The sequence below is a fragment of the Parus major genome, chromosome 3 (genome assembly GCF_001522545.3).
Source record: "Parus major isolate Abel chromosome 3, Parus_major1.1, whole genome shotgun sequence".
Lineage (NCBI taxonomy): Eukaryota > Metazoa > Chordata > Aves > Passeriformes > Paridae > Parus > Parus major.
The window spans coordinates 15,001,825-15,026,437 of NC_031770.1; the positions used below are offsets into that span (position 1 = coordinate 15,001,825).

Genomic DNA, 24,613 nt, shown 5'->3' on the forward strand with positions numbered 1-24,613 from the left:
ATGGAAACCAACATTCCATTTCTAAATAGCATTTTAGCTTCTAGTTCTTGAGTGTTCCTTAATTTTAAGGCAGTTGGGAGTAATATTTCTGAATCCAAACACACCAAATATTCCAGTAGTCTCCATTTCAGCCCGACACATAACAAAAATCACCTCTTGGACAGCAAACACCTGCCATTAACCATGTGTTTTGCAAGATGACCACAGAGAAAAATTGCTGGAACAAGTCAAGCACCAACCTTGAAAAGGCCTGGAGTATATTTTAATCATCCCTTGCTTCAAAGCCATTACAATTATCACTGGATTTTTTCAGTGGAACCGGGATCCAGATTTTCTGTTCTCTAATTAGGTGATCAAATTCTTCAAAGATAAAAATTCCTTCTACTCCTTAATCACCTTTCTCCATTGACAGATCAGACAACCAGCTACATATGCTACACTGGTAGTCAAACTTTAATAAATGTTCTTAAAGAAATATGCTATTGAAAATGTTAATTGTTGCTGTTCACTCAGCTGTTGCCACCAACTGCAAATGGCCTAACACCTTTATGAAGCTGTTGATTTCAGAGCCCTGAAAATTAAGTTCTGAATTAAGTTATACAATGTTTTGTAATACCTTCTCATATTCTTGCTTTTTACCCTTATTAATGATAAAACAAATATTAACTATGCAAGCTGTCAGTTCCTCAAATCTTGATTTACTAATAACACGATAACATTGAATATATTGCCCTGAGACAACTGGATAGGTAAACCAATGACTACAGAAATAAAATAGCTTTCCCTACTGTATTATGGGTACTGGGGCCACCAATTTGATCTTTTCTCCCAGTCTAAGAAAGTTCTGTTTCTAAAATTCCAAGCTGTGTGTCACAGCAAACTTTCACCGCTAGTGAAATGACCTTGTTGACATGTAGGATCAACTCACACAGAGCCTGCCCTATCAATACCTGGTAGTCTGAAAACCTGTAATTTTTTAGGGCAGCCAAATACAAAACAACCTCTGTCTCCTCCTCAAATACTTCCACACCTTCAGGAAAAATATAGAGAGTGGAATTAAACCTGCATCCTAATGATGTTTTAACACAGGCTTTTTTGTTTCTTCCATGCTCTGAATAAACACCTTGAAAACAGAACATCCTTGAACCTTCGGCTCAAAATCAATACTGGAGCTCTGCTGCTTGGGTTTTTCTCTGATAAACAAACCTACTGCGACAGGTGAAAAGGAATTGTGATCTAACCTTTATTGTGCTGTTTAAGTGCCTTGCAAAGCTCCAAATTACTGCCAGAGATGCCTACCTGTGGTACACAGCAAAATGCTTCCCTTCAGTGCCTGACCTTTCCACTTCCTCACTGAAAGCACAGGAGTACAGCACCATGTCCTCCACTAAAAGCAACACACAAGGTGAATTATTGTAGTTCAGTCCTTCATCAGGTTTATATTTTAACACGGGCAATGGCAAGTAACAAACCTGCTTCTGCTGTATGATCATCTTTTCAAAAGTGGAGAAATCTACTCATCACCTTTTTTACTCATGTTTACACAAGGTAATTTAGAAAGACAGCCTCTCCCAGAAGAGTGATTAGATCTGCTTACAGACATAGAATAGAAGAAAGAAAAAATGCAGAACAATGGCTAAAAGCCCACTATTACATTTCTTAAATTCTTAAGGAAGTGTCATTTAGAAGTAAGTGGTCCTCGCTTCTCTCATCTCTGTCGTGTCACTGAAGCATTCAGCTAACAAGGCTGGCTTTCATTTGACTTTACAATGACTAGGAACCATTAATGTGAATTATAAATGATTTTTTTGAAAACACAGTATTTTCATTTTAACAAAAGATAGTGACTCGTATTTAACTTTTATAAAATCCTGTTTAGTTGAGGAAGGTGAAAGATGAAGGCCAAGCATTTCCAAATTGCTTGCATTTGACAGATGAGAAAGCCTGAGCTGTTGAGACTAACGAGACTCACAGGGACAAGAGAAAGTGATATCTTTACCACAAGCAGGATGCACAACTTAATTTATTGCACAGAAAAGAAGGGTTGCTCAACACTGGAACAGGGTCTAGGATTGGAGGTCCCAAATCAACAAGGAGATACTGTGGTATGTCCCCCAGCAGAGTTATAAGATGAAGGGCCATGTTGTACTGCTCCCCTCAGCTCACAGTCTCTGGCACAGCCCATCTGAAGAGTGAGAGAACATCTGGGGAAGTCCAGCCATCAGTTTTCTTCCCTCTCCTGCTTTCCCAGTATGGCCATTCTCATCCTCATACATTATACCATCTATTTAATCACTGTGCTCTCAAAACAAACAAAGAAAACAGATGAAACTTCAGGGATAGCTTCTAGCTCATAATTGAAAGGATGATTATTCATTAGAATCTAGGCGAGTTGCTTGGGGCTGCCAAAACAAGCATTGCATGGTATTATGAAATTTATTTTTTAAAGATAGAAAACAGAATTCTTATTCAGTCTCTTGTCTTTAACTCTTCAACATTCTTTGGTTATTTTGAGTGGGATAAAATAAGCATGCTGACTTTAAGCTACTATACAAGAAAACAACTAAGCTCAGAGGTCCCACCCCCTTCAAGGTAAACACAAACAAAACTACTTTGGTGAGCTTTAATATTAACAATTTATATAAGATTTACTCTCTGAAGGCACACCTAGAGGAATATTTCTTGCAACACCTGTGAATTGGTACATGTAATTGTGAGAAAAATGAGATATTACAAAAGCATTGGTATCAACATATCCTTTATAGAATTACATCTAAAAAACTTGGAATTAATCAGAAAGCCAGGGACAGGAATATTAAAAAAAATCAATCCTCTCTTTACCCAAATTTACAAAAATGGTTAAACTGTACTTGGGTTTAGCTTCATCCACACTGAGATTCTGACTGAACCATGATATTTTTCTCTACCACAGTTCTAAATTAACAATTTCTTATCTCTGATTAATTAGCTAGACTTTGTTCTTGGCAAGAGTCACAGCAGTAAAACCTCTTAGCTTTTAAAGTTCTGTGACTCTCTTTTAATGTCTTCACTCAAGCACATGTGTGTAAGGTATGTACTGTAATACAACATAAACAACAGTGCAAAAACACTGCAGCTCTTGCCAATTTGATGATGTTTTTAACATAATCTCACAGAAGAGTTGTGTAGGAAATCCCTCATGATAACGTCTATTTATTACCAGTGGAGCAAGCCAACTTCATGAATAGAACACTGGGGACCAACAGCCCCAACAATTGTTAGTAGTGGTTAAGGTGCAAGGGACAAAAGTTTGCACAGCAGGGAACACAACTCACCTTGGGCTACTGATTTAACCACACAGGGCTTTAGTTTCTCTCTGACAACAGAAAGAAACCCTTCTTCCCACTCTTCAAAACTGTACAAAGTGCCTTTTTTAGCAGGGCATTCTCAGAGCCTGCTAGGTGAAGTGGAGAAGCACAGGGTATTGTAGTATTTTGCAATGGATATAGTAAGATCATGCTTGGTAAGGATTGCCAAAATGCAGCCAAGGGGCTGCCAGGCTCACAGGGTCTTGCTGATACTTTACCATACACTGTATTTTTATGTACAGAGCCATATGTGTGAGCTGTCATTGGCATGGTAAAAAAAATAAATACAGAAATCAGAAGAATCAGGTAGGCTAGAAAGAAATCAAAACTACCAAATAACTTACTCATCCACTGAAGATTTTTTTTTGCATAAATGTGAGTTTTCCATGTTGAAAAAGTTCAATTTAAAAACCCTCTGAACACAACATGTATCTGGACATACACAAACATTTTGTGATAAAGGGCATTGTCCCTACACTACAGAGGGAAAATAATTACGTATGTGTGTTAATCCAGTAGTCTTTTTCTTATAAAAAGGTCAAACACAGCCAAGAGCAGGACACACTTCCCTCCAGCTGTCCTTTTAATATGCCTCTCATCTTGCCAAGGAGAAACTGTCATTGGGAGTGAGAAAGAGACCATTTTACAACCCATTTATTCTTCATTGTCTCTGCCTTTTCTGGATATACTTGTTGGAGTACATTAGTCACAGGTATGCAGCAAGCCATTAGAGCATACTAACATCTGATGCACACTGAAACTAATTTTTCTTCTTCAGCTTGGGGAAACAGACTGCTGGATGTTGCATGCAAGTCTTCACTGAATTAAGGAATGAACAAACAAGATTTCTAAAATCAACAAACCCACGTGCTTCTCCCCAGTCTGTATAAATACATACCTACTCTATAAACAAACATACTGTCCCTACAGCGAGACAATAATTTGCCTCTTTAGAGCAGGCTCATTAAAGGGAAATAATTTTGCAGTAACAAAGCACAAGTGTAGTCCTAATGAGAAGAGCAAGCTGCAAAATGCTAGGAACACCTGGTCCATTTTTTGTACTGACAGAGCATGAGCTAGAATCTGATGCTTATAAAAAGGCTGTATTTTTCCTTCTTCACAGCCCAGTGGACTCTGGATGCAAGTTTGGTTTGCATTTAGTGTCTTTATGTTGCATCAATTCCTATGGGTATGTGCTGCAACATTTGAAACCTTTATGTTGCCAAACTGAGTCTCAAAATCTAAATCTCATCTAGAACAGCCAGTACTATGTGCTGTAAATAATATTTTTAATTCTAAACCCGCTCTTTGTATACAAATAAATTAGTTGTCATCCCTACAAATCCATGAATCTATCATTCACAGCAAGACTGAGGAATAATTTTCAGTCTGTGTTACTTCCAGACCTCACTAAATTCTTCTACTCTTTCACTTGTGGTATGTAGCTGATCCTTCAACTCACACACAACAATTATTTCCACTGAGACACTGACTAAATATTAAAGAGGAAAATAACTAATAGGAAACTGAATCCCACTTGAACTAAATTAAAATACATAAGTACAAAAGTTCACAAATCTTCATGAGATACCTATGGTATATATTTGTTATATAAATAATAAAACCAGGGTGGCATCATATCATAGCAGTATCTTTTTAAGGACTATTCATCTATCTGGATTGAACCAGGATGATCCATGCTCTTCTCCAGCATCAGAGAGAAGGATGCAATAAACATTCAGGTCTGCCAGTTTTTTGTCAGAATATGTGACAGGCTCAACAACATATTTCCCCCAATAGAAATTCTCCTGAGAAAACAATTCTTGGTTTGTTGTTTCCTTTTACCAGGTCTAAGGTGTCAAGATCTCAAACTCCATGTAATGATTTACTAAATATGAAATACCTCTGATATCTTGTTCTGAAGACACATAAGATGGATCAATTCTATGAGATCAAGGCATATCCTCAAACCAGTATAAGAATTAATGTAAAGGGAAAACTTTTGTCTGCCTAGTGTGAGCCCAGCTACTCTCCTTACTCTATTCTTTCACCTGGTAAATACCTTTACCTAAGAGATTTTTTTTTATTATTTTTTTTTTTGGTGTGTGTGTGTGTAATTTTAAGTGATACAAGTATTTTTTCTGCTTGAGTTTTACATGAAAAATAACTTATCACCTACTTATTTCCTGCAAGTCCACACTCATTTATACTCTACTGTTTTGTTAATAAAGTGATAATCTGAAACAAAATATTATTTATTATCTTTTATTATCTGCCTCATTCTTCTTTGTCTGAGGAATCATAAATTAAAGTCAACAACCATTTTATAATCCTGCAGTTCATTATCTTCCATTTGCTGATATACTCAGTGCCTTAGCCTTGCTCCATTTCTTTAGTAATAATTACAAAAATTAAAACCACATTAACACAATATGCAGATACTTCTTGTTTTAGAACTTACATAAGAGCCTTTCAACTAATCAGTGGCTGGTTAAGGCACTGTCCTCATTCATCTCCCACATCTCCTGCCATCTTTCATGAAAGTTTAATCTACATTTTCCATTAAGAAGTCATCTCAACTGGAGTACACATTTGCAGGGTGGCTTATTACTTTTCTGATTTTTATTCAGAATGGTGGTCATACCTCCACAACTTATCTCTTCATCTGAAAATTTATCAAGCAGCTGCATATTTTCCTGGCCCTGAAATCTTCAAATCGCAGAAGCAGAAATTCACTTACTTGATCTAGAATCACAAGATTTAAAAGAGGAGCAGGCAACCTGCTTGCATAACCATAGTCAGGAGCAGTAAAGACTCTAATCCTTCCATTTAAAACTGCATTTATGGCTAGAAACAGATCACTCTGACATTAGATCACACCTGGATTCAGTTTGCATGCAGTTATTTTGGGTTCAGCTGCTACTGAACTGGTCCTGCCTCCTTAAATACAAAGGATTAATTTTGTAGCAGTCATTCTCTTTCTTCCTTGTATGATTTGACTCAGAATGAAGCCCCAGCTGTGGTCTCAGATCAGGGACCACAATTGCTGCCTGCCAAAGTCCCTGGGCAACACAGCATTGCAGGAAGCTGAGCCAGTGCTTCTCAGAAAGCAGGAAAACACCAGCACTGCAGTTAGGTAATGGGAGAGGTGAATGCTGAAAAGTCCCACATGCTGATGCTTAAACCATCCCTGATGGATGTCAAACTCAGTGCTGTGTCCCAGAGCAGCCCCCCACAGTACAGAAAACTCTGGGCTTGACTCAAGAGTTGAAAGGCACAGAATTTATGGCTGGTTTGACCTAATTCAGGTTTATCAGAGAGGCAAATGACTCTCTACCTTGAGCATGACAAAAACATAGATCCACACAGCTGAAAGCAAAACTTCCTTGGTCTACAAATTCCTTCTAACCACAGACTGGGTTGTCTCACCTGCCTCCTTAGGAAATACTGCCACAGTTCCAAGATCTCCAGCTGCCCATGTTTCATTACGATAGACTGCAGTGCATTTGCTGGTATAATATATTATGAAGGGTCATGAATAATTAAAAATTAATCACACTTGTCAAAATAAATAAATGCAGTCAGTGATGCAGAATGCTTGAATTTTTTATAGCATCTTTTTGCTTATTCATGAATTAAAAGAAGTCTAGTAATCCACAATGGATTGCCTACTCATTACAGCATGTATAGGCCCAATTCAGATCCCAACAGTGGAGGTTTTCCTGTCAGTCTTTAGCACATCAGTGGAATTTTAACCTTAAATCTCTGACCCTGCAGAAAGTTACATAAGTTAAGCTAAGAAATGTAAATAACTCCAGCAGATCTTCAGGGGCCTAGCTGGCAGATACACCAGTGATTCACTCACTGGTCTGCTTACAAGATGAGGGGAATGAAGAAGAGTGAAGCTTTTTAGCACAAATTTAAAAAAAACCAAAACTTTGATATGCTCTCCAGTCGACATTTCTATAGGCAAACAGTTCTGCACTTCTTCCTACAAATACTTGGTATTTTTGCATGGTTTGACAGCGTTCCCAAGGCTTTAACAGAAGAGCAAATAATAGTAAATACTTAAATAGCAACTTTCCTCTAACTCTCTAAATTGGTCTAAAACTGTTAATGCATTTCTATCCTTTTTCAAAGGGAACCCAAGCCTGGTGTGGGAGGTGAATGAGGAACACACCATCACACCAGCCCTATCAGACCAAAGATCCATTAATTTTAAACATTTGGCTCTGAGAACAAAGAGCTGGAAATAGAAAATGAAAAAGATTGTATGAACAGGGAGAGCAAGCATCTGTCCCTCACCACCCCTAGCCTTCAGGGGCCAGTCACACAAGGACTTTCTGAGCCAGAAAAGGTTCTGTAGAGAATTTAGTAGCTGTAACTATTTCTCTTTCCTGCACATATCCTGTCAATTTGCACATCCACAGAAGGTTCCAGCAACAACAATACCCTGGGAAGAAAGTTTCACAGTTTTACTGTTTGTAAAATACTGAGAGATCTCCTTTAGTTTTGCCTGACATCTAATAATTTTGCTTGATGCTACCCAATACTGTATTAGAAGAAATATCAAATATTCCTTCTGTACTCATCCTTTCAGTGCTTTACAAACCCTTGGGAGTTTATAAAGCTTTATATATACTTTATAAAGATTTCATAAATTTCTTATTTCTATACAACCCTGCATATATTCCTATAGATGCCTCTTGCAGGCAGGGCAGCTCTAGTCAATTTAAGTGTTCCTAGAAGACATCCAGTATATACTTGATCATCTTTGTTTCCATTCTTTTAAAAACTTTCCCAACTGTAATAAAAGATTTTTGATGCATGGGATCTAGAAGACTGAGTTCTACATACAGCTGCCCCACACATTCATACTATAGCATACTGTTCCTTTCCTCCACTCCCTTCCCAGTAAGCCCCCAAATCACATATATTTTGTAACTGCTACTGAGGTGATGCTTTCACAGCTCTAGTCTTACCCTTAAATCAGCTTAAGTGACAGTAACCAGCTCAAAATCTGTCTGCATATATGCCAAGCTCTGATTGTCTCTCCCACCACCTCAATTCAAATAACGTGCACTAAATTTCACCTGCCACTATTAGCTGGTTAAGCATCCCTTTTCAATTCCTTGCAAACTAGACCTTCAATCTTTTACCCTGAATAATTTAGTATCAAACTCTTCCACCTCACCATCTATTCCTATCCAGGAGATCAATGATTTGTGTGACACTACATGCTGAACATGCCAAGTGAGTGGATTGCTCAGCTGTGACTGCAACCAGATGCTGAGGCACCAGGAGCTGGCTCTTCCTCTAGGATGCTCAATCCATGCTGACTTCTGATTTCTTGACACTGAGCTGTATCATGCGGCTGAGGCAGGAGCAGAAATACAGAAATGCATCCAATGTGTCTCTAGGAGAGATACCAATGATTTTCTACTGAACATTTTACAGAAACCCATGTGAAGCCTAATGAATCATACCAGAGGCATTTGTCTCTATCAATGTCTTGCCATGACTTGATAACCAAGTGACAAGGATGAGCTAAACCATCCCAAAATCTAGTTAAGCTATCTGTTTATCTCTATGCATTTCTGTCTGCAAAGGAGATGAAATGAGATTGAGATAATTGCAAGTACAATTTGCAGGAAACAGTGGGGGTTGGAACTACTGTGCTTAATTATTTCAGATTGAAACAGACCACACAACTATCTGTGCCAAACAGCTGTAATTAAAGTGATTTAAAATAGAGAGATGCTAGCTCCAAGTGTTGATTTTCAAATGAGTCTTTATACATGCAAGAGTTACAGTCATCGATGAGTTGCAGACCTACAGCTCTGAGAAAAAAATTACCACTATGTCCAACAAGCCTGGTAATTTAAAAAAAAAAAAAGCCCACACATACATAAGCAAATAAACCATACAAAATAATCCACCCTAATGTCCCACAAATCTAAATCCACCTCAATCAATTTGACACTGGTTACCTGCCCCTCAGAACAGAAGAAAACAGCAGGACACAAGCTGTAGCCTAAATTGCCTGTATTCCAGATGAGAAACCCCAACCTTTGGGCTTAGAAATAGAATTTTAACCCAATAGGCAATAGAAAATCAACAGCCAATACCACCTTGGGCTTTGGGCTACAGGGCCAGCCAACATACTCCCCTTTTTCTGCTTTGATAGATATATAAAACTGAGTTAGACAAAGGTATAATTTTACTGAAGAGGATCCAAAAGAATTATACATTGACAACACGTAGCACCATGGGGACCCGGCCAGGCTCTTTACCTGGAACTATACAGGTAAATTAATAAACAATACAGGAACAAAACAGGAACAATAAATTGTAAAAACAATTTAGTTCCTTGTGGGTTTTTCCATCTTTTCCCCCCACTCCAGGAAAATGACATCTATTCTTCTCAATTCAAAACAAGGTTTTAACTCCTAAATTTCAGGGGCAGCCAGCTTGCACTAGAATTTAAGGAAAAGAAGAAGAAATTCTGATTTATCTCAAACATTCCCTGAACTGTACCTTTGTAGGAAGAAATTCAATATGTGTGTAGATGTTCATTGATGCAGAAATTAGAAGATATTTGCATGCAGCACAAATGTTGTCCATCTGCTTTACACACGACACAGAGCACACCAAAATGACTTGGTCTGCTGATGAATCAATGGGCCTTAAAAGTTAATTTATAATGGCTATCTGGGGAAAAGTACTATAGTGTTGGTATGGATGAGAAAACAGAATATGAATGAAAGCAGCACAGAAAATTTCCTCAATATCTGCCCGAACATAAGAACTGTCACGAACAGTCAGACTGCAGCTCTGCAAAGTCAAATTCTGTCTCTCTGGCTCCTAAGAAAAGAATCCTTTCACTTGCAGCCTTTTGTGTAGGAGGCTTCTTGACTCTAAACAGACTATTGAATTAAACATCCAGTGATGAATGTATTCTGCAAGAATTTATCTGATCTTTCTTTAAACTTACACACACTTCTGGCCCCACAACATTAATTCATGTATTTTATTAGCACCATTTATTCAGGTACTACAAGAAAAATATCTCAGCTTCCTTGTTCTAAACCCAGAACCCACAAACTTCACAGCTGCTTTCCAGTGCTCTTCATTCTGTTTTTTAAAGACCTCTAACCCCTGCCATCAGAGATTGAACAGACAATCTTTGTCTGTTTAATTTTTCCTACTATGGAAACTGTTCCATATTCCTTCAAATTTTTGTTGTCCTTCCTGAGACCTCTTTGTTTTCCTGGACAAAGTTTGTACTCTAACCCCCCAGCCTTCATTCCTGTAGGTCCATTCTCATCAACACCACCTTCCAGAGAGAAGCTCCAAGCAGATTCACTAACAGCTGAAGGGATGTTAAGAGTTTTTCTGCTTTTTCGGGATTAAAAGAGCACATATATATCTAAAAATCTTTTCAGAACTTACAATCTTAATGAAATATGCTGCTGTTCAAAGATATGATCATAAGCAGGAAAAGTAATTTCAATAAACCACATTTTTTTCCAAGAAAAGCAAAAATTCTGTTGCACTCCCATCTTTTGGACCTCCTAGTTCTCTTTAGAGACAGGATCTTTTTTCTGATATTAAGGACAAAGCCCATCTTTGTTTTCTTACCAAACAGAGAACCTAAGCCCTGGACAAAAGGATATTGCCTAAAATAGTCTGCAAACACATAAGTGGTAAACAGGACCTAGAGCAAAGATAAGGCCAGACTCTGCCAAACACTGAATGACCTTAAACACAGGCACCATAGTACAGTTTTCATCCAAATATCATCCAAGGCATGGGCCAGCCCAACGCAGATTTTACACAAGACTGAATTTGATACTTTGCTTCCTAGATATACTATGGGGCTTGCCTTTGGGTGAAAACACATCTTCTCTGTAGAATGATTCCCTTTTGATTGTCACTTTGTTTTCATTCCTTGTCTGTTGAAGCAAAGGGATTATAACTATCTTCAACACTTCAGGAGAACATGTGTGTTTGGGCAGGGTTTTGGGCTTTTCTCTTATGGTTATTTTAGAGGGTGGAAGCAAAGGTGTTTTTATTTTAAAACTAACCACTACTGACAGCATTACAGAGTTGTATTCATCTTACCTTTGGATGTGCTCTCAGAGTGATCTCTCTCTGGCCCATCTGGGAGGTTTAGCTGTGAGATTTCTTCTGCATTCAGTCTGACCCAGGCATTGTTGGGGGTTTCCTGATCTTTTGAGGTAAAGGAATATTCCAGCTCACAAGGTGATTCAAAGTTGCAGTCAAATACTGGAAAAAGAAAATGGACACAGAGCTTGCCAGGTTAATTAAATCCAGGGTCTTCTGTGCTCAAAAGTAAGTATACATACAGGTGCATGCACATTAATTTTATGATATTTCATATTCCTTAATTATAATTTTATAATTAATTTTGTAAGTTAGAGCTTTATTTTTTCCATAATGAGGTAAAAAGAAATAATAGGGAATTCTGTAAAGAGGCTTGCAAAAATGGGCCTGAAATGGGCCACACAGAGAGGTTCATTATGGAGGCAGCAGCAAATCAAAAGGAAAGCCCAAGAGCCAGTAATTCCCCTTCAGGACAGGTCAAAGGGCAGCTCAGGCTAAAGTGGGGAAAAGCATCATCTGGATTGAAAGGAAAATAGCTTAGTCAATGGATGAAATGGAACAGAAAGCCAATCTCTTCTGGGATGCAGTTTCAAATTCAAGCAGGACCATTAGAGTGCAAAGACTCCTAACGTGATTCACATCATCCATGTGAGCACAGAACTCTTAGCAAACAGAGTCATCTATCCTGGGCATATGGAATGTGCTGGAAGCCACTGGGTCTGTACCCCAGGAGGTGACATTCTGAACCCCAGGGTTTGAAACTTTCCTGAGACAACAGAAGCAGCAGAAACCTGAATTGCTGCTGCAGAACTTCAGCTTCCAGGCAGCACAGCCAGCAACTGCCTCCAACAAAGATTTCTCTTTTTGATATGTTTCCCTAGAGAAACATATCAAGAGGAGTTGTACCCTGCTGGTACAACTATGATTCACTTCCCAGTGGCCAGTTTACCATCACACCATAGTTCATTTTGCTTAACACAACATGCAGTGACAACCTGCAAGGATTTTACTTTTAATTGCCAAGATCATAAAATTTTCTTGAATGGCCAGTATACATTTGCTTTTGTCACCACACTCAGCACAATATTCAGTAAGAGAAAGAAATTATTTTAGAACTAACTCAGTGTTCCTGAACAGGCTAGATCCATTTGAAAAGGTCCAAGAAAAAAAAATACAGCTGCTCCTTGGAGTATTCTGCGCTGTCTTTCTGTCTTGCCATACTATGCAGGTGAAACAAATAATCTGAATTGACATTACTGAAATTAACTGATTTTTTTAAGCTTCAATTACATTCCCTGTTAAACATCTAATTTCTTCTTTGTGGGCACAGATTTATGTAGTTCATTTTCCTATTCTCCTGGTGATAAAATATTTTCTAATCTGAAGGTTAATACTGTTGCCCTCTTGCTATACTTTTCTCAGCTAATTTCCCTTTTTAACAGCAAGCTGGAAGGAACAGAGTCTTTTTTCCAGTTTATATTTGATTTTCTTAATCAAATGCTTTATCATTCACTCAGCATTTTAAATACTTCACAACACCAGGGAAACGATATAACATAAGTAGCCCATTTACACCACAGTAACAGGGATTACACACATTTCCTTGAATCCAAATGCACAAGCCCCTACTCTCTTCAAGCCTCTAAGTTATCAATATAAATTTCATGATACATGAAGCACACTTCAATTTAGGCAGTGGGGAACTGTGGATATATTCATGCAGTTTACTACTGCAATATCATATCCAAACCTCAGACCACTTATTTCTAGTCCCTTAGATGGTCTTAAAAAGAGCAAAACAAAAAGAAAAGAAACAAATCCAAAACACAAACACCAAAATTTTTTTGAACTGAAGTGTTAGGAGTATGTTGAACTTTGTACCTAAGCCCAGATGGACAAAAGCGCAACCAAACACTCACCTATAGGTCACAGAACATATATGATCTTTACTAGTCACTGGGAACACCTTGAGCAGTATGTGTTTTAAGGCACTGTAAAAAAAACTATGGAGGGAAGAAGCACAGCTCCTACAAGGATTTTTTTGACAGAAGTCACTGGATGACAAATGGGAAAGCCCAGGCCAAGGACCACACATAGCAAGAGCAGTAATTTCAAACCAACTATTTCGTTCTTTGTGCACTTCTCTTCCTGATCAATCTCGTATTTTCTTTGGCTTTCCAGCAGTTGCTGCTTGCTTCCCCTCCTCTCCTGCCCAGCTGCTGGGAACAGAAGCCTTTGTGCTCTCTAACCCTCTTGACCCAAGCAGAGAGGCCATGGATACCCACCAGGCACTCTCATTCTCCTCCTCCAGTCCCCCTGACTGTCTGATTGTGGTGCCACAAGCACTCAACAGCCAGCTCTGCTCCCGGCTTTGGTCTCAGTGTCCAGAATCCCCACCTCAGAAGAGAGCCATCAATCAGCTGTGCAGCCCTTAACACAGCAGGCCTCTGACCTACAACTGGTACAACTTAATTGGGGAAAGTGATTAAATACCAGTCACTGCTCATAACCAGTGTTATGACCCCTGCAGACAGCTAAAGCCTCTGCCTGAAGGGGGGAAAGTAAAGGAAGAAAAGGCAAGCAGCAATGCCATTTCCTTTCCTTGCAATGAATGGCTTACAGAGAGTGGGCATGATCTAACATGCCTGCTGTGCTCACACTGAATATCCTTCACAACAGGTTGTTCCTTGGAAGAGAGCGAGACTATTTAGCTCACACATCTCACAGTGCCCCTGATTCAGTGGAAACACACTTGCAACTTTTACATGATTCAATAGTCCCCTCACATCACCAGAATATTGGTACTTTTTATAAGCTCTTATTTAAATTAATCCTGTATGAGACACAAATTTCAGTGCTATTATCCTATTCAGTACAAAGGAATGATGACAAAGAAATGCTATCTGATGCAACACAGAAAAATCTATGCAAACAGCATCCAGTCTTCCAAGGCTAACATTAACTTCCTACCCTCAGGCTTTCCTTCTTTCACAATGTCCTTCACTATCGACAATGTAATATACCTCATAAAAAAAGAATTATATAGTTTTTTTCTTGCTGAGAAGCTGGTCTTGGTATGTTAGCTATTACAAGACCACATAAGCCACACTTGCAAATACAAAACCCGCATAATACTTGAATTGCTGCCACAAATCACCTGCCATTTTTTACACCTCAGCATAAAAAAATAATGTTTCTCTTTCCTTTTTCACTTTTGTCTTAACATTTAAAGGCTGCACTAAGTTTATTGTTTTCTTGCCCAGTTAAGCACAGAAAGCAGTAGCCATGTGCCTTTGGAAGTTGGATAAAGGCCATTCTGCCTTTTTTTTCCTACTGAAAAACTAAACATTGCAGGAAAGGCAATTAAAACTAGCACAACTTCTAGTGGTTATTTTTTTTAAAACCACTATCAATATAAATTGACTAGATACAGAGCTATTGGACCTGAATACTGTGCTTAGTCAGTAAAATGGTGTGATTTTTTGTGATTTCTGATGATTTTCTAAAAGAAATGTCAGAGATTTAAACCAAGTACAGGCATTTATGTCAGAACTATATTGACACTGCAGATCCTAAATGCTCTATAGGAGTTTTAAGTTCCATATAGAAAAAAAAAATAAAGTCTCTTCTTAAATAATAAATAAAAAAAAAATCCCAAAACAGAACAAACAACTCTTTGTCCAACAATCTCTTTTATCTGTAACTGCTGGGCATGAGAGAGGCAGAACAGATAATTTATTAGAAACCTATTTCATCATCAGTATGCCTTTAAAGAAGAAACAAAAGTGATGCTTAAATCAAAATAAGATAAAAACCTGTTTAAGAAAGGCTGTAGACGTAAATCAGTTCAGCTTTTGGTATGTAAAATGATACAGAATATTAACCACAGACTGAAAAGCCAATCAAGCTACTATTCAATTAAAAAGACACTGGAATCTGTGCATGTCTGATTATGTTAGAGTCTTGTGAGTGTTTCAATTTATTTATTTTTATCAACACACCTAACAACAATAATTTGTGCTCAGATAACTAAAATATCTGGCAACCACATCTGTTTCAATTAAACTGATTAGAGTTTCTAATAAACAAATGCCTTAAAATAGTAGCATAAGTAGTGTAAGTAATACACAGTATTCAAAACACAGTAATCAGTGGAAAGTATTATTTTACATTGTATCAGGTCAAATTATGGATCATTCACTTTTAGGTCATCTTGGATTATTTGTGTAACCACATATCACAGAAACACACCTTATTTAGAACAAAAATAACCTAATACTGAGAGATTTTTAAAAAAACTCTTCCTGTTAAGAAACTACTCTGTGTATCCTTTTTTTCAGCTGCCCAACAAAAATAAAGGTTTATTTGGTCTAAACCACTTTTCCTTTCAACCACAAAAACCTTACCAGCAGGTAGTTTCCTCTTAGTCTGCTCCTATCTAGTTCTACACGTTCTGACTTTAAAAGGTCCTTTTCCCTCCTGCTCTGCTGACTCTTACAAATCACTCCTCCTCAATTACTCTCAGCTGGGCACACCTTTGAAAAGGTGTGGTTGCTTTCTCACTGCGCTACCACGGCCAAGGGAGCAGGGAAAGGTTCTCTGTTCTCAGCAGGACCAGCTTAGTGAGGTACATCCTCTCTGGCACCTCATCAGCTTGCACATGACTAATTTATACAACATCTACAGACAAATGCACAATGTAAAGGTCACTCACACCGATCAAGTCAGGACCACAATCTCCCTCAAGAACTCTCAGCAGCAACAATCACAGCAGCAGTGTAGAAACAGATAAAATATTCTTGCACAGGATGTCTTTTTTCAATACAAATATTGACAGATACTCCTTGTGGAGGAGACATAATTTAAATTGTGCAGTAGAGATCTGCTCTGCTGAGTGAGCTTTGAGACCTCCATCAATACCCACTAACCTCTATTTTACTCATGTTATAAGGCCTATAAGCTTTTAATTTATGACAGGGAAATGACAAATTGATTTTCCAGTTATTAATCCTAGTGACAGAGCCAGTTCCTAAAGCCTTCCTATTCCCTCTGAGTACAAAAGGGCACAGGGCATTCAATCTAAGGGTTTCAATTGCCTCATCAGGCCTTTCTGAATTTCTATTCACCAGGGTGCACATGTGGGGTGCCACAAAGAAGCCTGCAGTGATAAGTATTTCTCCCTGAAAGTAGAACGTAAATAGGAGACACTGCTCTCTCTGTCTGTCAGCTGATCTGTCTGCTGAACACCCAGAAGGACCCAAATACAGGCCAGGTCCTTGGAAGTGAGCATTTCTTACTGGCACAAAGAAGAGATGAAACTTCTTGCAAATTAAGTCCTGGTGCGATATTTCAGCTGCGCAACTGGAGTTACAGCAGCAATTTAAAATAAGGGAATCTACCACAGAATGGAAGGGCACAGCAAAAAAGCCCAAAGGGAAAGGGAAAAGGTGTTGGAAGTCACACAAATTCAAGAGCAAAAACAATTGCAGCGTTTAACTGCCTTGCTCCTGCTGAGCAAGCAAGTCTAAAGGGACACTTTCACCTCTTTCCTTCCATTGCCTAGCCCTGAGAAAGGGCAGACTGCACATTTTAAGGGATGCTTAAGTGACACGTATCCCTGCCAGGCACCCTGGGTCATACTGCCCTTAGCAAATGCTCCTGCCAACAATCACTGCTCCTTGGGCTGCTGCTCCAGGAGCTGACAAATGTGAGAGCAGCAGCATGGCCTGAGAGGGGATGTGGGGAACTGGGGAGGCACTTGGGGACAGCCCCCCAACACTGCTCCGTCCAGCACAGCTTTGGGGTCCATACCATCTGATGGAGCTCAGTCACCTGCAAGTGCAGCAGTGAGATCAGCTGGGCACCGTGCCAGCTCCTCTCCCTGCCCTGAGACACAGCCTGTGCTCACCAGGGACCTCCTTTTCATTTCAAACTACTTAGCACAAGTTAGCTTATCGCTCTCTGTGTCCTTCCTCCTCACCAGCAGGTCTCTGAGCACGATGCCCTGACCTTGAAAACACTGACAGGGCTGCTGCTGTACCCTCACAGGGCATCAAGGGCTCTTCAGAGCTTGCTGCCTGCAAGGAAGGGTTCAGTGGGGCCAGTTTCTCCCCAGCACCCAGGAGTTGTGGCTGTTGGGAAGGGTCAAGGCTGGTAGTGCCAGCACTGCTCATCCCTTTGATGCCCACCTTGAAGGAAAACCACACACGTTTCCTTTGGAAGGGGCTTTAAGGTTATTTTGCATTTTGAAGAAAAAGTTTTAGAGGAGCAACACCCTGGGGAATATCCCAGCAACAACCTGGGAAGGGGGCCTGGGCCTGGATGCCCTGCACAGAGCAAGCTGCCTGCCTCCCTGTGGAGCCCAGAGCTCTCCTCATGCCAGATGCATTTAAATGAATCCTCTGGGGAGTGAGCCACGATGGATGGGCCACTGCTTAGAGAAAACAGCAATAATGCAGCTATTCATTTATTTGTTAAGAGAATCGTAAAAATGACAGCATTTACTTTATATCCACCCAACCCCTCAGCGTGCACCAGGGACTGAATCACCAAAATCTCTGACAGCTGCTTTGTTCAGTGAAAATCAAACTACAAAGAAAGGGCCAGGACTCCTTCATCAATCAATTATAAGCACAGTCTTTCAAGACAGCTACAGAGAGAGGTGTGAGAAAGGGGTGTTGGGAGAACAACTAGCAACAGCTCTCGTTTTCATTCCTCCTGCTCCAAGAAGTGTCAGAGCTCATTCTCCACACAAGAAATATTTGTCCACCAAGTCTCCCATGTATGCAGCAAAAAACAATACATGAAAGTGCATTTCTAATGCCAGTTCTGGCCAAAAAAACTAAGTACTGACTAACAGCAGTCAGTTGTTAGAAAACATGCTCTAGTTGGCACAAAACAGTAGCTGGATGAACTGTCATATTTTGTCAATTCATACAAGGAACCTCTTGCATGAATTTCAAAAGATCTCTAGAGAAAATGAATACTTGAGAGATGGGGAGAAAAGACATTTGTTGTCTTACTGTGTGTTATTTTATTATTGAAAAATGTTGAGCTGTCACAGACATATTATCTGCAGATAAAAGATGATATAAGGAAAAAGAAAGTTAACATTTCTCCTTAATAAGACTTTTTCTTCCTTCTTGCTTAACACAGCCTTTGGTTTAGCTAGGCAGATGCTGCACTTCCTGACTTTCCTCCTTTTGGATTTCAGCACCACTGCACATAGCCAAAATACCATCTAATTGTTAAGCAAGAATTCCTGCAAATGTATACAGGGTCACAACATCTTCTATTTTATATGGAACAAATCTATTAATGTGGTGTGAGTAACTGCTGTTAACTGAAGCCTTGCCCTATTCCATCCATAATGCTATTTCCAAACTACATTAGAATACTTGTAAGATTGCAAAAAGGATGTGTTTGAATGAAGATGATACATCACTTTCCCAGTATCTTTACTCAGAAAACATTGATTCAGTTTTCCTCTGGGTTGAAGTAGCATCCTCCTTGTTCCTCTCCTGACTTTATCTCACCTCCAAACAGGATCTTGCTGTAACTGTAATCTGTTTGTATCCATACATCTCACTGTGCCATGCTGAGCCGAGAATCACAACAGCTTTATCATTCTGCAGATGTCAGTAGTAGTCTGATTTGTTGTAGAATTATCAAGCAAGTAGTCATGGGATGCTAACTGTAACATGAATACATCTGGCTGGTGTCCTCTTTCTCTCCATCTTCCCTTTCATTCAATGTTCAGACTCACTGAGTTTCATGGCAGCAGTGTCTATCTGGTACCCAACTGACATGAATGAAATGGTGCATAGGACCTACCAGGGAAAAAAATTAATCATCTGACAGCTTGCTGAGCAGCTGCCATACCACTGAGCATCAAATAACGCAGCAAGAATGACCCCAAATTATCCCACAGTAAAATTACTTGGGCTATTTTTATTTTTTTAAGTTGGCAAACCAAATTCAGGAAATTAGGAAATCATCACAGACGACATTCCATTAGAAAGTGTTAAAAAAACCCCAACAACCCTGTCAAATTAGTTTTCTGAAGACACAGAGTTGAGTGAAATTATTAATAAGTTGTTAATTGAGGCCATCCTGTGGATTAGGCTTTTAGTACCTATTAAATCAAAGCTGTGAATAATTATGCATTCTTGTAGGTGTGTGTTCCTCCTCTGCTCAACTCACCTTTTCTAGATGTTTTTAAGCATAATAGTGACTAGGTAGCCAAATTTGCTCTCATCCTGAGTTTTAGTCCCAGATGACTTTGCCATCCACCCACCATTTCCTAAGTTTTAGGGTGGCAAAAAAAAGTCTATGAACTATATAACCTGAGAGGGGTACTTCAGTACTTGGCCCAATGCTGGTTCAGAGCAGCCAAGGAGTTCAGCTGCTACTGGACAAAGTGTCAAAGAGACACAAAGCCAGCAGTAACATAAGAACAGTTAAAAAGAAAAATCCAACTCCAGCAGTCCAGCATGGCAACCTTAGGCCTGTTATTCAAATGAAATGTGTTCTTCTTTCAAAGCAGAGTTTCAGTGAGTAGAATTGCATTTGAATTTTGCTCCAATCAATAGCACTTTCTGCAGCTGCCACCACACCCTGCCAGGATCATGCTCCAGGAGCAGGGTTGTTGGCTGGCCCAGGGAGATGGAGAGGATGGGGCAAAGAGGGATGTGTTAACTGCATGAAGGTCCAGAGGGGCAGCTGTCATCTGGAACCCCTATTACACAAGATTATAAGATTTTATGTAGTGGACAATTGATTTCTTATAGAATACCTGTACAGAAGAGAAAATTAACATTCAACCAGCCAGGACAAAAAATGAAATATGTGGCTGGGTGCAGTTAATCATGTAAGCCTCAGGACAGAGATCCATCAGATCTGAAAATGGAAGATTAATATGCTACCATAAGTCCACATATGCAGAATGCATTACAATTTGTTCTGGCCACAGGAAATAGTCTGAGTGTACCTCATGAGAACAAAAGGATATAAAAAATTTGGAGATTTAAAGTCTCTTCCTGCCTCACAGGTTGAATTCCCAGATAATTTTGACTTCACATGCAGTTTTTATTCTTTTTCTGAAAGGCAGGTGGATCTTGCATCTCTGAGATGACTGATGATTAATCAATGCTTGGATTGAGGCAAATCTAAAAAAATCTCTAGACAAAACAGAAAAAAAGTCTTGTGAATGCACCACTCAAATATCTTCTTGTGCCAGCGATTATCTTTTGGGATTCAAAGATATCATCAGGCACTGTTCCTGCCAGAACTACCAGAAAGAGTCTGTCAGAACTTTTAATTCTGAGCAAAAGAGAGGAGAACTTAGTTTGGCAGAGGAAGAAAAACACCATGTATCAATTTACTCACTCTTTCAATCAGAGATTTCTCCAACAGCAGAACACAGAGAAAGTGTAATTAAGACAATTAATATTGCCCCACTCCAGCAATGTCAGCCAGTTAATTAGATGGGCCCCATCAGATGATTAGGCAAACAAAGTTTTGATAAAAGTTTTATTGAGTACTTGGTAATCAGTCATGCTGGGAGCAGTAAGGAAAGCTGACAGAAGAAGAGATCACTCTGGTAGTAAAAGGCCACTGGGTTTTGTTTCTGCTTATGATTTATTGTGTGATTTTGGATTAACCACTAATCAGAAGGCTGGGTCCTGGGACAACAGTACTCACCTAGAGCTTGGATGGTCTAACTTTGTCTTCTTCCTCACTCTGCTGAGTCCCTGCATGACCTTCACAGAGCCATGTAGATCCAGGGCCACTAATCAGCCACTGAAAAGAACTCTCCACCCTGTGGAGACAGAGTAGCTGGACAGAGCAGCTCTGAACAGAAATCCAGCTCTCTGGGAAGTTTGCTAATAAACCAAGTTTACTTGGTTTGGTAAAGAAGTTTACTAATAAAATTATAGCCACTAAGCCAGTGGCTTTAAGCTGAAGGTATGCAGAGTAATAGAAGTTTCAAGAAGCATCCTCTTATTCTTGGGCTATGCCTACAGGCTCTGCTGCACATGCACACATCAGTCCTCTGTGGGCTGCAAATCTCAAGTGGCAGGAAGTGTCTGTACAGTGATGCTATGGGGTGTTCCAGCCTGAAATGTGTTCCTTCCAGGGCTACTACCCTTTAATTAAATTAAATTAAATTAAAATAAAGACTTCTACCCTTTAACTTAAATTTTTGTAAATGTTATATTGGAAAGCTAGAAAAAGCAAATTATTCCTGCCTCTCTTCAAGATTCTCTAGATATTTCAAGGTGCATGTCCTAAATTACACCTACTGAGGAAGAAAACAGTTTAGACTTGTCCTGAGTGAATATTGTACTTTGTGTAACACCTCATCAAATTCCTGCCTTTCCTTGCAAAACAGATAGTTGGAATATGGTAGGATTTAGTCTTGTGCAATCAGCTAAAATCATCATAAATCATTTCTGCTGAGATGCAGTACATTTATCTCCATGTGATGCTGTCAGATGGAATCAGTGCTCTTAGGTTTTAAGAACAAAGCCTTCCCTTAGAATAGTATTACTGAGAAACTGAAAGAGTTTAGGAAGAAGTAATAAAGGATAAATTAAAAACCATTCTTGCAACTTCTGAGAAAACCAAGTAAGGGAAAAAAGATTGTACTACTGTTGCTTCCAAAATGAAATTGGTGTGTCCTCATCACTCAAGCAGATACAACAGCTAGGAGCAGATATTGTATGCCAGTGGAAAGAATATATATTGCACACATAAAAGGCTGCAACATAAATTTGAAGAAATATGGGGCTCCTTCATATAGGTAGGTCAAACTTTTCCCTCAAGCAGATAATTACAGGCTTGGGGTGAGTAAATCTTATTAGCCTCTCAGCACCTTATCTCCCTGCGTAGAGACTGGTAGTAGATATATAGTAGATATATTCTACTGCAGTCACTTTCTGGATTGCATGTTAGATATTGCCTTGCGCAGTCCAGACCCAGCTACGGCCATCGTACTTCACAGTGCAATGGCCATGGATAGGTCATACCAGAGAACAGATGAAAACACATTCCCAGGTTTTTGAAGGGATAGGTGTTAGAAAAGGAGCTGGAAAGCAGAAAGTTCAGTACACAGCTCCTCTCTTTGTGATATTGGCAAATTTCTACATACCACTCAAATGCTACAGTCTGGGCCCTTGTTTTAGAGGGAGCAGGGCAGGCTGGGACAGCCCAGGTCACCAGGCACCTCCATAGAGATAGAAATGACCTCAGGCTGGGCTGGGCTCAAATCCTGGGCCCTTGGGCATGGTGGGGGAAGTCCCAGGGGCATCTGGTAAGGGGTACTAAGGCTTACTAGTGCCCTCAAATGCTGCCAGTACGGATATTTTACCATGAAATATTTGACTTGCTTTGCTTTACTCCAGTATTACACCAAAACCTTTGGCAGGGAGTTTCAGCCTCTTGAGGATAACATATTCATGGTACTCACTGTGTCGTCCTCTGTGGGAATAGAAAGGGGATGTATCTCTCATGACCCAAGTCAAGTTCCAAGCAGAGTAACGAGGAGGAAGAGAAGTGCTCCTTGCTGTGTGATCCGAAGGGCTCAGACCTTTCATAAAAATAAAAAAGAAAGCCAAGAAAAGCCCATTAGGTATTATGAAGCTGTTTGCATGCTACACATCAATTGCAAAGATTTTAAGAAGCTTTATTGACCATATGCAATGAGGATTCATCTACTCCTTGGTTGGTTCTCCCTTTCTGATATGCACATGCACAGGGACACAGGAGAGTTGTCGCTCTACAGTGCAAAATCATCTTGAAAATTTGTTAAGTTTCATCTCACACCGATTCTAAGTTCTCTTTGACCTTTCACTCCCCTGGTTTGGTTTGTGTTTTTTGAAGTTCTGCTTGCATAAGGAGATCTCATACACAGAACAGGCAAACATGTACCAAACTTGTGTTTTCAACAATCCAACACATCTCAAAGGTGCTTTTCATAATCCAAATACTACAGTGACCCAGAACAGGTGAGCTCTGTACAAACCTGCACTAACTCTGCAACACCATGATGACATTAGAGGTGTAACGAGAAACAGTCTGAAATGACACACAAGATCAATGAGCAAAGTGGAATTCTGCAAGCTTTGAAAGTATGCGTTTTCCCTGTGAATGTTTTATTTGGATTTTCTGAAGATATCAGGAACTTGGTCTCATTTTTTGAGATCCTCAGATGAAAGGTAGGATTTAAATGTGTAGGAATACAGGCAGGAAAAACTTGTGTTTGGGAGATATGCTTGATGGGAAAAAAAAAAGCAAACCTCTGGATTTCTGATTTCTTTGCAGAAGCCATTAAAAAAGGACACTTTTATGAGAATAACAGCAAACAAAGTAAATAGCCGAAGTCTTGGGGAAAACACTGCTTTGATTTTGTAAAAAATTCTATTTCCCATTTCCACCAAAGAAAAACTGGAAAATTTCAGAGGGACTTGTCAGAAGCTTAAACACCCGGTGTTAGTTGTGCCCTATCTCATTCTCAGTGCAATCTCATTTTTAGCACACTCTTGTAACCGAGCTATACTGTAGCACAACCAAGAGAAAAATAACCACTCTTATGTAAAAGCTGTAACTCTTACTCCTTGCTTAGAGCAATAATCTTCAAGATAAAAATGGACTTCACACTGTATTGTAAGACATTCTTGAGTGGCAAAAAATGAGTATCCCTAATGGCTCAATTAAACCTGGTCTCTATACTAAGCTAAAGTGCCATAACTAAATAGCCCCTGTTGTGGTCTAGAATGTGGCTACACAGAAGATTGGCCAGAGATTTGTGAAGGGAGGTAGCAAACCTGGTGTTCTGCCTGCAGCTGTCATTGATGAAGTGATAGGTAACCGTGGAATAATCTTTATATTGGCATTTTCTCCCTAACATCAAGACACATCTTCCAGTAGCCCCTGATAAAGCTGGCTGTGCAAAATAATGCCAGGTTTTATTACAACAGTTATAATAGCTGCTAAAAGCAGATTTTTTCCCCCCTACAAATGTGCTTCTCTTTGATGCTACTATAAAATAATAAATAAAAGAAGCATATTTTTTTAAAAAGATCTCCTGAAATAGGCTGGTTTTCAAAGCCGTGAGTGTTTTGCCTGGTGTGAGATGT

General features: G+C 39.4%; 1 protein-coding gene across 1 annotated transcript in view; it reads right to left on the bottom strand.

Moving 5' to 3' along the window:
* The window catches only part of ALK (ALK receptor tyrosine kinase), a 224,651-nt gene extending 201,592 nt beyond the window's left edge, over window positions 1–23,059 (bottom strand). Inside the window, exons 1-2 of the mRNA XM_033513265.1 lie at window positions 22,945–23,059; window positions 11,472–11,636 (exon numbers count right to left, since the gene is read on the bottom strand). Of these exons, the coding sequence (XP_033369156.1) occupies window positions 11,472–11,636; window positions 22,945–22,987 (208 nt within the window). The 5' untranslated portion in view covers window positions 22,988–23,059. The remainder of the gene's footprint in view (window positions 1–11,471; window positions 11,637–22,944) is intronic.
* Between the last annotated feature and the right edge of the window lie 1,554 nt (window positions 23,060–24,613).